Source organism: Apostichopus japonicus, chromosome 14 (genome assembly GCF_037975245.1).
Source record: "Apostichopus japonicus isolate 1M-3 chromosome 14, ASM3797524v1, whole genome shotgun sequence".
Taxonomy (NCBI): Eukaryota; Metazoa; Echinodermata; class Holothuroidea; order Aspidochirotida; family Stichopodidae; genus Apostichopus; species Apostichopus japonicus.
In genome coordinates, this window is record NC_092574.1 from 9,818,977 (window position 1) to 9,834,305 (window position 15,329).

General features: G+C 38.6%; 1 protein-coding gene across 9 annotated transcripts; it reads right to left on the reverse strand.

Annotated features, from left to right (window-relative positions):
- Positions 1-2,873: 2,873 nt before the first annotated feature.
- Positions 2,874-12,039, reverse strand: LOC139979517 (adducin-related protein 1-like). Of its 9 annotated transcripts, XM_071990403.1 has the most exons (8): positions 11,862-12,039; positions 10,507-10,645; positions 10,005-10,109; positions 7,834-8,065; positions 6,749-6,940; positions 6,299-6,446; positions 4,505-4,651; positions 2,874-3,598 (listed from the first exon to the last, which is right to left on the reverse strand). In XM_071990403.1, exons 6-8 carry the CDS (start codon positions 6,327-6,329, stop codon positions 3,357-3,359), a joined length of 420 nt encoding a protein of 139 aa, XP_071846504.1. In that variant the 5' UTR covers positions 6,330-6,446; positions 6,749-6,940; positions 7,834-8,065; positions 10,005-10,109; positions 10,507-10,645; positions 11,862-12,039; the 3' UTR covers positions 2,874-3,356. The 9 variants fall into 9 exon arrangements, 8 of the variants coding, with proteins under 8 accessions (XP_071846504.1, XP_071846503.1, XP_071846506.1 ...); XR_011797188.1 differs by lacking the exon at positions 10,005-10,109 and having other exon boundaries at positions 4,505-4,673; XM_071990402.1 differs by lacking the exon at positions 10,005-10,109.
- Positions 12,040-15,329: the final 3,290 nt, after the last annotated feature.

Here is a 15,329-nt window from a genome sequence, read left to right on the forward strand (position 1 = left end):
CATTCAACTTTTTATCTCAATTTAAACCTTTTTATGAACTTTGTATCATTTTACAGCCTTGCAGTTATACCTCGCCTCACCTTCCCAATTATATTTTTTTCCATTCTTTTTATATATTTCTGTGCAAAGAATCTATTTTTCCAAAATTTTTAGTTAAGCAAACTACATGCATGAACTACATAATCTGTGGGGTATCGGTTCCCATGGTGACTGCAAAACCCTCCACTTAAACATGAACGCTCACATGACGACATGGAAAATCAGGCATAGGAATCATGCTAATTTTGATATTTGACATGAATATTCATTGTGCTTGTAGTTTCAGTACATCTGTAATGAACATCAGTTGATCCAAACTTGTCTATAAATACTGCCTCCTTCTATTTGTAATATTTCCCTTCAACCTCTGCTATCGTTACAAATCTCTTAATAAGGCACCCCGACACACACACAATGGCTGCAGAATGAGTCATTGCAACCACATCACCTTGGTAACCTCACAAATAGGCAAAATACCAAGAAATTTGTTGAATGAAATGGGATGCTTTCCAACTTGGCTGCTCTGCTCCTGTTGATCTGAATACAAATTCATGAATATTCATTAGCACTGCACTACACTAACATCAGCTAATAAATATATTTTCATAGCTTTAACACCAATATCCATATATCCCATGAGCACCTGTTCCTGGAGTGGCCTCTGCTCATTGTTAAGTTGTACATGTTTACCATGAGGACACAATGCCAAGTTTTTTGGCCCTCGGTACGACTGTTCCATTTATCCACGGGACAATGGTACAGCCCAGTCACTGAACCCGTCCAGAGGTACACGGGAAAATACTTCCTCGTGGTCTGAAGATGGCTATTCCCTTATTATCAAATCACAGCATGCATAACTACAGGTTTGTTCACACCCCCATGCTGGCTTTTAAACTTGTGAAATGCATTTGAAGTTTACAGGCAAATATTTCTGCATAATCATCATAGCTACACCTTTCATAAATTAAGAGCAGGACTAGATACAAATAACGAGTCAACAGCGGGCTAACAGACTTCATACTTTAACAACCGGTGCTTTTTCTGACTTTAAAAAAAAACAGAACACAGTTTAATATTTCTATATATATGACATTAGATGAAACAACATTGAAGATCTATCTTAGTAATGTCAATAATTAAGAATACAAGTCGTAATGAAATACTTTAATCATGAATACATGCATCCAAGACGTAACCTTATAACACAAGGAATAAGGAATACATTCATACTTTTTATACGTCTAGCCCTTTAATTATAATGAATTAAGAAAAAAAAAACAGTAAAGATTTTTTAAGCTTGGCTTTGTTGTACAAATGAAGATTACATCTCATATCCAAAGGAAAATCATAAACATTTCAACATGCAGTCATATTTGAAAAACAAAATACCCTATGAAATGTTTGTTTCCTTCTTTCTTTTATTACAAATTACCAGGTTTCACAAAGCCCATTCATTCTTCATCCATTCAACAAGGTTAATTGTTTTATTCATGCTATGCTACACTACACTACATTACTAAACAAACCACATTCCATACAGATCAGCCTCTGTTGACCAGATGCTGTTACTAAAATATTCCCCATTTTCTTTCTTTTGTTAAACCTGCGAAAATCAAAAAAAGACCTATATGATAATTACATTATTTTTGTTTTGTTTTCGATACGATTAAAATTGCACTTACTAAGTACCTGTAATCCTATAACTAAGTTTTAAGTAGGTCTGAATCCAAATCCAATAGGAAAAAAAAAGGTAAAAAAAAGCTATTCTTCAAATACGGAAACAAAATGAAGCATGCCTATGAAGTGTACATAACACGATGTGTTTATATGAGAGCAAATGCACACCTTATAGGCAGTTTCAAAGTGTTTCTTATTGACATTAGAGAAAAGCAGTGTCTGCTTGTTTATTATGTTAACATCTTTGGCAAAACAAATTAAAGCAATCCAGATCATTTCCTATCTCCATGGATCGCACATGGCATACTAGCTATTGGATAAGACTCCTGGCAAGAAATGCTTGTGCAATTTTTTTTTAGTGATTTTTGAGAATAAGCACAAAAAAAAATTACAAAGGATAAATTAGCTAGGGGATTGTTTCTATTCTTATTTCCGTGTGATGCTCCTGATATCCGCACATAAACAGAGCCGTGCGAGTAAATATTAGCTTCATTGGTAACTGGAACTTTGTACTGCGGCATGTCGAGAATTAATTCTAAACATGCCTCTCTCGTCCTGTGAAGAGAGTTTTGTTACAAATATAACGCTAGTCTGATAGTCCTTGATCCACGAGAATATTCAGAAATATTTCAGCAGAGTGATTTTCAATGTCTTCTTTCACGACAGCAGTTCTAATGTGGTTTAAATTCTTGGCTGGATATTTGAAGTTCAAGAACTAAAATTAAGAAAAGTATGTATAAAAAGTGACGTTTGTGCTCCAATGTAATAAGATTACGAACGAGTGGCTTTCTCTCGATCGTGAAGGCAGTTTGTATATGTCAAAGAGCTGTAGTTATCAGGATTTCTATCACTGTGACATGGCCTCGAAACAGAAACAAAAGACAAACTGTCTCTACACAACATGCATGATATTAACAACAATGCAAACATTCAGATAGGTTAAAAAATACAAATGAGAATAACATTTCAGGGAAATACACAAACCGAACCGACACGTGGTCCGGTTACGGAAACCCAGGCATGCAAGAAGGAAGGAAGGAGCCTTTATGTGCAACATTCTCATACATATCTACACAAAATACTTACCGAGGAAAGTGATACGACTCAAATGCTTAAAATCTGTTCTGACAAATACATGGTATTAAGTACTATACATTATGCGACTGGAGTAAATAGACCCTGTACGCTCTGCGATCCTGTTAGCCTAAACTTTAAGAGAAAAGTAAGGGGGAAAAAAAATAAAGAGAGGAAGAAAACTATTGCCTGGAACATAATGCTGATCCGGTCTAGAGTTAATTCCACTATTTAACAACAACCCAATAAACTTATATAATGGAAGCCAAAAAAAAAAAAAAATCCGGACAAAAAAATCTGGACATTTTCATACCGTTGACCTCTGCCCTGACTACTTCCCGTGGACACTCGAGAAAAGCTTCTCGCATCACGGAGTAGGCATATACTTGACTTCCATGTAGCTGTTATAATGCACCTACAAACATAGTACTTGCAAAGAGAGAAAAAATATATAAAAAAATTGTAATAACGAGAGGGGAGGGACAGTTGAACTCTAACAGTACTGCTTACTAACGTTTACAACCAACTTTCAACAGAAACAAACTTATGAAAGGAAATTTGACTTGTCATTTTAAAAGTAGCGATTCTTCCTCTAGCTCTCTGCCTTTTTGTCCTTCTTCTTCTTTGACAAGAATGATGGCGTTCGGAACTTCTTCTTCTTCTTGGTCGGCGAGAGGAACGAGTCCTTCGAGGGGGAACCTTCCACGCTCTGACTGCCCTCGGGGGTGGGGAGGGTGCCTGTCATCGTTGTCTTCCTTCTCGCCGTTCAAGATACTGACTGTGGTTGTTTCTACCGTCCCCAGTTGATCTGAAAGAGTTGTGAAGAGAGAGAGAGGATGGAAAACTGCGATCGTACAAGAGAGACATTGACGAGATCATAATTAAATTCTACCATGACTGTATCAAACCTAACAGAAATGCACCTATTTATGCATGTGATGTATTGAGTGGGCCATAGTATGGTCTCTCATGGCTTTAGGACTTACATACATACATACACACACATACATACTCTAGCCAACTTATTTTAAGTTTTAAGAGGGTTGTGCTGGGTTAAGAGAGAGGAAGCTGGAGAATACAGGACTAAAATGAATTGTAAGATCACAATCCACAGCTAGGTTATGTAGCCGCTTCTTGAACAGGAGGAATGACAATGACCTTCAGCTCTCTCTCTCTCTCTCTCCACCAGCGGTAAGTGGTAAACTCTGGCAGACTATTACCTCCGTGAATGGTCACAGTCTTGGTTGTAATTTTCGGGGGTTGGGATGATAGCGGAGTTTTACAGAATTGGAGTGGGAGGGTAGGAGCAGGATTTTAATGTGGTGGGATGGGGAGGGGCGTAGCATGATTTAAGCTAGAAATGGAACTGCTGAGGAGAGATTCAAATCTGTGTTGCGGAGGAGGAAACGTATGGAGATGGGTTTTCTCACTCTCCTTAAAGAGTGAAACAGACAGACTTATACTGACAACATCTAAAGTAGGGTGTAAGTCTGTCTTTCATGGCAATTCCCTTTCCTTGGGAGGGGTAGGGGAAGGGAAGGGGGGACAAGGGCTGAAAGGTCCCAAAACTGTGTCAGTGAGCCCTCATATCAGACCAATATGCCCTTCCCCTGGACCCCCCACGCCACCCACCCAAAAAAGAAACCGGTTAAAAATTAAAAAAGGCCGGTAAAAAAAAATATCTACAGGACTTGTTAAAATGAGATGAACAAACCTTGACCAGTTTTGTCTGCAATTTCTTCCTTGTAACCAAAGATTTCTCTCTTTGACATCGACGTGAATGGATTGGGAGCGTAGGCCGTGTACAGTACAGCCTCGTCTTGGTACTCCCTCTGGATAATTCCTTTAGACTTGGCGTAGACTTGATTGTACAGGTCGATTCGCTGAGGAGGGCAAACTCAAGCTGTTAATTCATATTTATAAAACCTCTGTTGTGTTTCTCTCGTCCCTCTTTTGACCAAGACAAGAATCAGCAGAGGATGAAACCATTCTTCACATTTGTCAGTTTAATTTTCTCCATGTGTAATATAATATAATTCATACTTCTGTGTTATATGTGTTTAATAGAAAATTAACAAATACTTAATTCTTCCATTTGTAATATATATATATAATGGCGGCCATCATGGCATGAAAATATGACATAAAATATTGCAGAAAGACTGTCAAATATACATCCCTCTCTCAAGATGGAAAGCAGAAATGTGATAGTGTTATTTTTGATATAATGTACATGCAGAGGTTCGTCATAATAATAATTATATGGATAAATGCATAATAGGTTTAATAATTCCTATCAACTTTACACTTGCATATATATGTTCAAGCTTCACTGAGATGATAGCAAAAAGCAATAAAAAGTAAGACCCGTAACTCTTGACAGGAGGAACTCTAAACAGGTAAATTTTTCAACAACAGGTTGGAAAAATGACAGTAACCAGTGACAAAAGCTTGTAACGGTTCATCCAAACCCAGGAAGGAAGTGATCATTGACCGTCACAAACGCCCATTACGATAATTACAACCAAATTTAACTAAAGGCAACTGTACTGCTTTCTCTTTGTTTCATAGTCTCCTTTTAAATTTCTTGTTTCTTCATTCTTCTCTCAACAGTTCAAAGAAGCTTGTCACATTTAATAACAATGGCTTTTAAGAGTCCAAGGAAGTAGAGAAAAAGAATGCCACAAAATATGACAACTTAACATGGTCCTGGAGTGAATGCTGATTGGTCGAATCATCCAGACAATGACAGCATTGTACATTAAGCACGACATGCAGAACAACACTGACCACAAATCTTGATATGGCGTGACATTTCCCTCATTTCAGCCCCCCTCTGACGGCTAAAGATCTCCCATCCTCCACCCCGTCCCAACCCAAGTGGAAACTTCAATGTGAAGGGGAATATTACCAGAATTTGGCCCAAGAAAATATTATTATTCAAAAATTTTGAATTTTGGCATTCATATTATATAACATTATAACAAATATTTGGAATAATAAGTTTGAAAATATAATGTGAGTGCAAGCATGCAAAGAAAAAAAAAGGAATACATGAAAACTTGAAATGTGAGCAGGTACAGGCAAAGCAGTTAATGTGCAGATAAATAAAAGGAGGAAGAATACAGAACCAAAACCAAAAAGAAAGGAATACTTGGGGACCCTTTCTATTCATACATCTAATTTGGTGGAAGAGTAGGTATAAATACCATTGCGGGGATATTTGTCTGGTTTAGTGGTAAATATAACACATTTTACCATGCCCCAAACTGACTTCAATTCTTTAAGGGCATTCAAACAATAAACATCCACTAACTTTGTGTCAAAATATGAGCTCTCTGTTACATATGTGATGGTGTGTTAGCACATTGCATATAACTCCTGACTATTCTGTCATTTGTGAATAGGACTGCATAATGCAATTTTAGTCTAGTATGTTAATTATTTAATGATGTCAATTTTCCTCACGATGAGCTTCATTCTCAAAAGTTATACGGTCTATACTTACATTTTATGCCTTTGTTTGCTAGCTGGGTCATCTACTTGGTTATTTTTCAGTGGAACAGGTGTCACTTAACTGTTTCTTCTCCTCTTTACTGCTTGCATGTGTTCCTCTCATTCCCAAATTTGTCCATCAACTTCATGCTCCAGTACTCCTGTTTCAAAAGGAATATAAATAATATCAAAGGCTCTATGTTCACATACTGGGTAATCACTAATCACAATAAATCCCATTCCAACCCCATAGCTTGACGCACACACACACATCTAATCAAATACAAACACATGCTGTTCAAAAGCTGTTATTTCCTATCCACAGTTGGTTTGGTCTACCAAACATAGTCTGAAACTCTCTACAAAGACAACGATGCACAAAGCTGACCTTGGCAACCTAGGATAAGGAATTATATTTTACCCAGCCCAGACACAATAACATGTGCATATCAACATTACTTACTATAGGATGAGCTCCAGGTATGGCTGCCTTTCCCAGGAACAAGTACACCCCACTGCCTCTGAGTAGTGGGCTGATGAGGGACGTCCGTGTGGTGATCGATCAGTTCAAGTGCAGCTTGTAGATTGCTCAACAGCATGTCTCTTCCCAGTCCTGCTGTCAGTACACTACAAAAGTCAGCCAACCAGTTTGGACCTACATGTAATGAAAGAAATTAATGAAAATGATATGGCACAAAAGAATGGGTCTAATAAAGAAGACACTGCAACTGGGTGGCCTCTCCAAGGACTCTCCAATTCATGCAGAATATGTTCATCAACATAACAACCCTCTGAGTAATGCAAGAAGTAAGACTCCATTTGCTCCTGCAAGCCAATGCAGAGATGTGACTGTTGAGAATGTCGCCATGGATAAATATTTATTAGTTACCATCACAGTATTAAACAAGTTGTCCTTAATGGGTGAAATGAAAAGAAGAAGGGATCACATGGTACAATGTCCAGACCATGAGAGCTGTTCAGCAAAGATGCCCTATTTCGGAGATGAACAAAATGGTGGAAAGATTTGCGAATCCAAATTACTTACAGGTAAGAATCCACTAATGGTCAAGTGTCTCACAACTGATGCTGATGGCAAGGCATGTCAAGGGTTCAGTAGTACAATGGCTGTAACTATTCATTCTGAAACAGAGAACCTGTTAGATCAAGTTCACCTACTCAAGTCACTCCGCAGAGCACTGACTAAAGCAGTATTCTTCTCTGATATGTTCCTGCAAAAACTGTGACTAAGAAGCGCTTGACACAAAAGCGCTTTGCAGAGGAGTTGACCTACCATGTACAGGCAGAGGTGACTGCTTGCAGGAGAGCACTCAAATATGACCACTGCAACGTTGTGAAAGCTTTATCAACTTGCTTAGACTGCCTTGCAAAATGCTACAGTGGAAATCATTCACATTGCCCAAAGAATTTATTTCTATGCAAGAGGGGCAGGAAGTACACATTTCCATGTATGCCAAATGCTGCAAAGGGTTCTCTGCTAATATCCCACACTAACAGCAGGAAGCTAAAAAAAATACTTGAGACACGCACCTGCAGCAAGCATTATGGTCCACTCGTTTTGAGACTTCCACTCAAAAAGCAAAGGCAGTCTTATAAGGCTTTCAAGGTGACCAACCCAACATAGTACCACATTTTCATGCAATATTCAGTACAGGGACCAGTGCCATACACATAACAAATAATGTGCCTGAAGAGTCCGTAGCCAGGAAGATGGAAGCTGCAATATTAAAGGTGAGCTCAAATAGTCCACGGTTTCCAGACTCTGAAATAGATGCAAAGAAAACAGCAATGTGATGAATTACGCAGAGCATACAGATGGAGGATAACATATCTCAGAGAGAGAACATACAAGCTACATGGTAGAACTAAAAACATAAACCTGCCCAGTATTTATAAAAGAGATCAACTGATTCATGACCGCAGTTACTCTAGGATGAAAAACTACACTGATGATGATGAAGATGACAATATTTATCAGTGATGCCAGTAATTTGTAAACTGAGTCCTATCCACACTCACTGTGATGAGTTAAAACAGTATCACTCAGTCAGGGAAGTAAGCAATCAAGCTGATGACCATGACCTTGGCAAGTGCCATCAAAGTTGCAAGGCCTTCTGCTGTTGTTTGCACTGCAAGATACTGCTGAGAGACGTGACACCTCTCTCCACATGTAGGCTGTTGTGGCATATGTAGGAGATGTCAAATGGTTTGGTCCTTAAAACTTGTTTTTTTTTTTGCACAATACTTTGAAGAGCCTCTATGTCAGAATGTGGACCCTGCTGTCTGTTCTCTAAGTTGCCAGGGGGAGCATTGTGATAATGTCATATGCTGGTGCCCCTGGCTTACTGATGGTATAGGCACCTGTCCACATTCTGCATCCCATTGTGCCACTTGCTGGGGCTGATGTATGTTTTGCCAACTTTTCATTTATGTCATCAGCCCATGCCATGCATCCAATCTTGGTCTGACATTGTAAAAGTGTGAGCTTTCCAGTTACATGTCTAAATGTATATAGGCCTATGCTTATTCTGAATGCAGCTTGGGGCTCAGTTCAGCTGATACTTAAACCACATTGAGTAGTAATGTATGCTTTTAAACTACTGACTGTCCCTTTTGAGCTGCTAGGTACACTGCACGAAAGTAGGCTAGTCACCAGATGTACAACTTCAGTCCCGCAGATTTTAGTTGTTATATAGCCTAACATTAAAATTAGTGGCTCCATATACCATCCTTTACTTCATCTCAGTAGCAGACAGCTCAAAACAGACACACACAGTTGATACAGTCCATGAACATGTTCTCCCAATTTAATCATTACTTCATCAGTGCATTTTTGGGAATATTGTGTACCAATGTGTTACTTCCGTGGCAATCTCTACCATAATATTGGGATATTTTGGTGATATTTCATGAAACTTGGCACTTATATCACTCAAGCTTAAAATGATGAGATGTTTTGTAATATTTCATGATTACACTTCATTATACTCAACACCTTCAGCTATAATCAAGGCTGATAGAGTTTAAATTAGTATCAGTGTGGCAATGCTACACAGCAGTTCACATATTGCACTTTAATGAAAAGAACAGCTTAAGAAAATGCAGCAATGCATGTGACAATCACTTTAATATTGGGAATTTTCTTACTAACTTTAACTTCCTTTGCAGATAAAGTTCTACTTCTCATCTGAATCTTCACTGCATTATCTTAACTTCCTTTCTGGAATGACTACTTGTTGTGTTGGATGTTGTTGGGATGTCCCATGCTTCTGAAGTTGATAGGCAACTGTCATTTTGTTGTGCAAGTTGAAAATAACACTGCTTATATGTTGGATGGCTCCATAACAGTCACCGATGATTCATGGAAACTATATAGTGGATCTTCACTATCAAATAAGTTACATGTACTACTTAGTGAGTGTAAGTCTGTGATGGTATAAGCTCTAAGGTGCTGGGTATTACTTTCACTTTTCCTCTTTGAGGTAGCTGAGAGGTTTCCACACCTACCCATGCAATCATCCCATTCTTAATCATAAAGTTGAAATTTGATTTATTCTTGAATATGAAACTTTTTTCCTAATTTAAAGTTGCTAACTCTTCAACTTGTTTCTGTACTTTTAAGGTGAGGTCATAGATAGCCAATGTGAGGAGTTTATAAATACTGATTTAGTTCCATTATATATGTCTAGTTTTTCACTCACTTCTCCAGTGCAAATACAAAATATAAGCCATCGTTGAATAACCTTGCAGGGTCTGGCATAATTATAATTGTGTGACAATGCTGGATCTTTTAGACACTGTACAGTCTGATGAAAAAGAAAATGAATGAGATTACAGCAAATACGGTTGTGTGCAGCTACTGTAGTAATGGTGATGTTGAACAACAAAGTTGATTTTATCAATATCTATAAACATCTACAGCTCAAAATACTTTTCATGAAACTTACACTTGATCACTACATAGCTCTTAGCATCAAATTTGTATAATGGCAAAGTACAGTGATAAGTAAAAACTCTGGCTTTCTTATAATTAATGTATTGTATGACTCTACAACATCATATACATGACATTCCCTATCAAAGCAATCAGTGTCCATTTAAAATCTTGGTTATCAGTAGGGCTCATTTATTAAAATTACAATTCATTCTTCTTAATTTTAGTTAACCATAAACATAGCTTGAAAAACAGATCTTGTCTCTTACTATTTTCATGACCAGTACTGCATGTGGATTCCTAACATAGTTCATGATCAGCTATCTGTGGTATTCTGTTCGTCAAGTGTTTGTGTAATGCGGTTGAGCAAGATTCTTTCCAGTAATGCCGTTGGAAAAGGGAAGATCACTGATGGAATAAATTAAAACAATTAAATGATACCTTAAATAACTGTTGACCACCTGATAAACATACTTATATTCTTAAATCCAGATTAGTAATAGTAATATACCAAACGTGTTCATCTGTGGGTGCGAGAGCAATTAGTTACTCTGTCACTGTGAATTTCCCTCATGCAGTGACATTGCTGGCACGACTCTTGCTCAGCCTATTCTTGTTAGTTTGTGACTTTTGGAGTTTAAGACAATGACATCTGGTATAACTAATATTAGCAAACATGAAAAAGTCAGTGAAGGATAAATTGTCAACATGATACACAATCTTGAAAACCTGAATCAAGTCACCACGTAACCTCCAGTATGTTGAGATTCAACAGTTGTAACCGCCTATAAAGTATAATAAGGGGCACCTTTAAGGAACTAATTATCCTAGTAGCCTTTCTCTGGACCTTTTCGAGAAGGCCTACTTCCTTATCCTTAACAAAATATTGGTTCCAAGCCTGCACAACATACTCCATATGAGGCCTAGCCAACTGCTTATAAAGCCTAACAACTATGTCCTCTAAAGTTGCAGAAAACTGAAGTTCCTCTTGATCATACCTAAACCCCTATTACTTCTTTTTAGCAGCTTCGAGACAATGTTTAGAAGGTTGCAGAGATGAGTCAATGTAGATACCTAGGCCTAGGTCTCATTCAACAAAGTCCTCCTGTAACTCCTCACCATTAAGATTGTAGGTATACTTTTGGTTACTTCTACCAATATGCATCACCTTGCATTTATCAATATTAAAAAGCATTTGCCATCCCTGAGACCATCAAAAAACGTTATCCAAATGCATTTGAAATTTTTCAATCTCAGAATCGCTATTGAAAGTAACCTCAGTCAGAAGAATACAGTTTGGTGTCATCATCAAACTAAATCTTAGCTGTACACAATTAATATCTCCGTCAATGTCATTTATATAGGCAACAAACAACAAGGGACCCAAAACAGAACCTTGTGGAACCCCACTAGTACTGTCCTGCCAATCACAACAACATTAACATTGCAAGCATGCATTACATCACATGCATGCGAGTCTGTATTGTCTACGAATGCAGCTGCAGCCTAGTGTTAATATTCTGGCTGGCATTGGTTCGTTTAGTTGTGTACGTTGTCGTCGTAGCCTATCGTTACACTGAACTAGCCAATATACTCAAATAGCACCTGCATTAATACTACTTACTATTTGGCCTATAAACGTCCCGAATTTTAATGATAAAAGTGCACATCCTTGATTTTCAGTAAGATGCTTAGGCTATGCAATACTTGGTGTCCTGGTCACAGCAGAAGTCGATTTTCTGTTCCAAGTTGATACGAGATGAGGTCTCACTAATAGTTATAGTACCGTGCCATCTTTTCAACAGGCCTTCGTACGTGTAGTGTGTGCGCGTGCGCGGGACGTTCACCGTACGTGTAAATGTCTGAGCACCCCCCCACACCCCATGGCACTATTTCAGTATTGACACTCCTGATCACTTTAAATGAGATCTTTCTTATCATCACCGCATATTGAAGGGCGGTTAATAAGATGTATGGTACTGGTCGGCCAAAGGTGAATCATGAGCAAGTTCGGAGACCCTTTCCCGTGACCCCCACCGGCCCCGTACCGCTGTCAGACCTGGCGATCGCGACAAAATAAACGTAGAAATTTACTGACATATTCCATGAGTTACAGACTTACAGTAATGAGCTATGAAAAATACTATAATTCTTGCTAAGTCTTGGTGTGTCCTATGGCGAAACGCACAGATTTGACAAATATGACGGTTCTGTGAAGTCTGAAGTATCCAGATGGGTGAAACTGAAGAGAGGACGCGGTGTCGGGGCTGATTCAGGTTTTCACCTTATCATGTGAACGATATGATGGAAATGTTCGCAACACCCTATAGAAAAACCTTCTAGCCTGAAAACAAGGTGAATGTGGGGTGGGGGCATGTCACAGTGACACGGGAACCTCTAAAGAACAGCACCTTTTGATAAAACAGTAAACTTTTCAATTTCTGTAGTTTAGAACCCCCCCCCCCCTAGGCATAAATCCATGGGTTGTGTGGATGGTGTACCCCTCCCCAACTCTTTTTGTCAACACAACCAAAAACGTAAAGCACATATTTGCACAATCCCAGTGTGGACCTATTGAAATACGGTACCTAATTTATAGCCCAAATATGCCTCAGAATGCAGCAATTTATGTATGTTTAATGGGGAAGGGGCCAATCCCCCATTACAAGGGCGTTGACTTGATGGACCTCTGAGTCACAACCCGTTCTTATTCAAATCACTGATCAATGCTGCATACTTGAACTAGAGCACCAATGGTGCAGAAGCTCATACCTTTTCGAGCTTAAAAATGTAGGGCCCACAAAACTTTATGGCCCATCAAATTTCAGGCCATTTTTCAGATTCCACCAATTTTGGGCCCATGAGGGATAACCCCCCCCCCCCCTCCGTTAGCAGAATCCTGGCCACACCACTGGCTATAATTCCTATTTTTCCCCCTTTAAATCCTATTTTACCCACTCTCTCAAACAATACCACTGACCTACCCTATTAAACTTTCTCCCCTTTACCTGAGCAGACCTGAAGCACTCCTTGCCAAAATTTTGGCTGGCTGCCTACATACCTCAGGCTCAAAGACTTCTAAGAATCGGCAAGTGCTGATTGGCTATAGGGCTCTCATGCTTACAGTTCAACAGTTAATAACAACTCCCAGTCCTGCTTTAATTCCACTAACAGCCTCTGCAGAGCTTAACCACAAATGTAAACAAACACTGCAGAGATTGGGAGACAAATTAAAGGAGCTTTGGCAAAAGGTAAAGGCTCAGATTTTTTTAAACAATGGGGATTAATTGTAATTAATTAACTTTTGACCAAAAATTATTAGGCATCACCTTATTCATACACAATCCAACAATCATCAGTTCAACTTTGAATATGATCCATCAAAATCTTGAGGAGATTGAGATATTTGAAAATATTACAAAGAATGACCCCGATGACCCCCTAAATGACATTTGACCTCAATTTTCCGAACACACCTCGTAACTTTCATCCTGAGGAACGTTGTGACCAAGTTTCATTATAACTGGCCATACACTGTACGAACAGGATCAATTTGAAAATATAGGGCCGCGGCCCGGGCCACAAAATACCCCTAGTTGATCTTTGATCTCAAATTCATGAACACCCTGAAGGTAAAACTTCCATAGTACTATCGTGACAAACCCTCAACATTGTACCATGGAATCTGTAGGAGAAGAAGCATTTTGCGTATTTCCACAAACTGGCCCATTACGGCCCACAGGTGACCTTTGACCCCAAATTTCAGACCATTTCTGATGGCCCTATACCCAATGGTCCTTGTGTCCAAGTTTCATGAAATTCCATCAAACACTGTGCGAGTGGGAGCGGTTTTACCAATTGTTGACGGATAGAGTGATAGAGTGATAGAGTGATAGAATGATAGAGTGATAGAGTGATAGACGCCGCACTGTAACAATAGCTCACACCAGCATGCTGGTATGAGCTAAAAACTTGATAACTTATCAAGCGATAAGTTTTGCTATTTTCGTTAACGCACATACTTCAAATGGCTTAATTTTTGGCAGAAAACCCAGGAAATTTCAGATAAACACGCCAATGAAATAGTACAGCGAGGAAAGACTGATATAGACTACTGCGCAAGAAAATAATTATAGTACTCATTTCAATATTTCTGTGATACAGTATAAGCAAAGGGGGCTACAGCTCCCATATTAAACACATTATATATATATATATATATATATATATATAAATATATATATATATAAATATATATATATATAAATATATATATATATATATATATATCTATTAAAATCTAGATATATATGGCGGTCGACTGATTTATAGTAAACCGAATAGAGTCACTAATCATTTTGTCGTACCTTCACTGACATTTTTTCTTCAAGTACTTGACGAATTTCTGGGAATTTGGCTCTATTGCTGCTATTTCAATATATATGAAGGTATTAAACATATAATTCGCTCATGAGCGCTCGTTTTCTTTATACTGAAGGAAACACTTTAATCAAAACGACTGAAACATTTCTATCTGACCACGCAAGCGCGTCTTCAAGAATTACGAATATAGCCACAAATCTTTCAATGTCACATACTCACGCGAGCGCACGCACGCACGCACAAGAAAACAAAGCGTCGTTAGTGTTTTATTCAACAAAAACATCAATTTAGAAAGAAAAGATCAATTTCCACTTTAAACACACATTTTCTTGCTTCCGTCAGGCGCGTAGCCAGGAATTTGCCAAGGGAGGGGCGAAACTGTAGATTCGGCATTGCAAACTATCTAAGCGGAGCGCCACCATGTTTGGCGCAAAGCGTACAAGAAAATTTTGGCTGTAAATGCCTCCCAGATCGCTGGAAATGGCACTTCCCAGGCCTTGTAAGTTGCATCTTAGCATTTTCTCTTTTGAAAATACTAGCGATATCATAAAAACATTTAAAAAAAAATTTAAAAATATGCTCAAGGGGGGGCGGCTGCCCCCTTCGCCCCCCCCCCCCTTGGCTACGCGCCTGGCTTCCGTTCAATGCTTCCACCTCATTTCAATCTCAAATATTCCTAAAAGTGTTAGACGTACGTTAATATTCAAGA

What these genes read in the sequence shown, in the direction of transcription:
- LOC139979517 (XM_071990407.1), bottom strand. Translation starts at nt 6,329, where the DNA reads ATGACCCAGCTAGCAAACAAAGGCATAAAAT. An exon ending in AGCAAACAAAGGCATAAAAT is followed by an intron (nt 4,652 to 6,298) that starts GTAAGTATAGAC and finishes TGTACAATCAAG; the next exon opens with TCTACGCCAAGTCTAAAGGA. An exon ending in TGCAGACAAAACTGGTCAAG is followed by an intron (nt 3,599 to 4,504) that starts GTTTGTTCATCT and finishes CAACTCTTTCAG; the next exon opens with ATCAACTGGGGACGGTAGAA.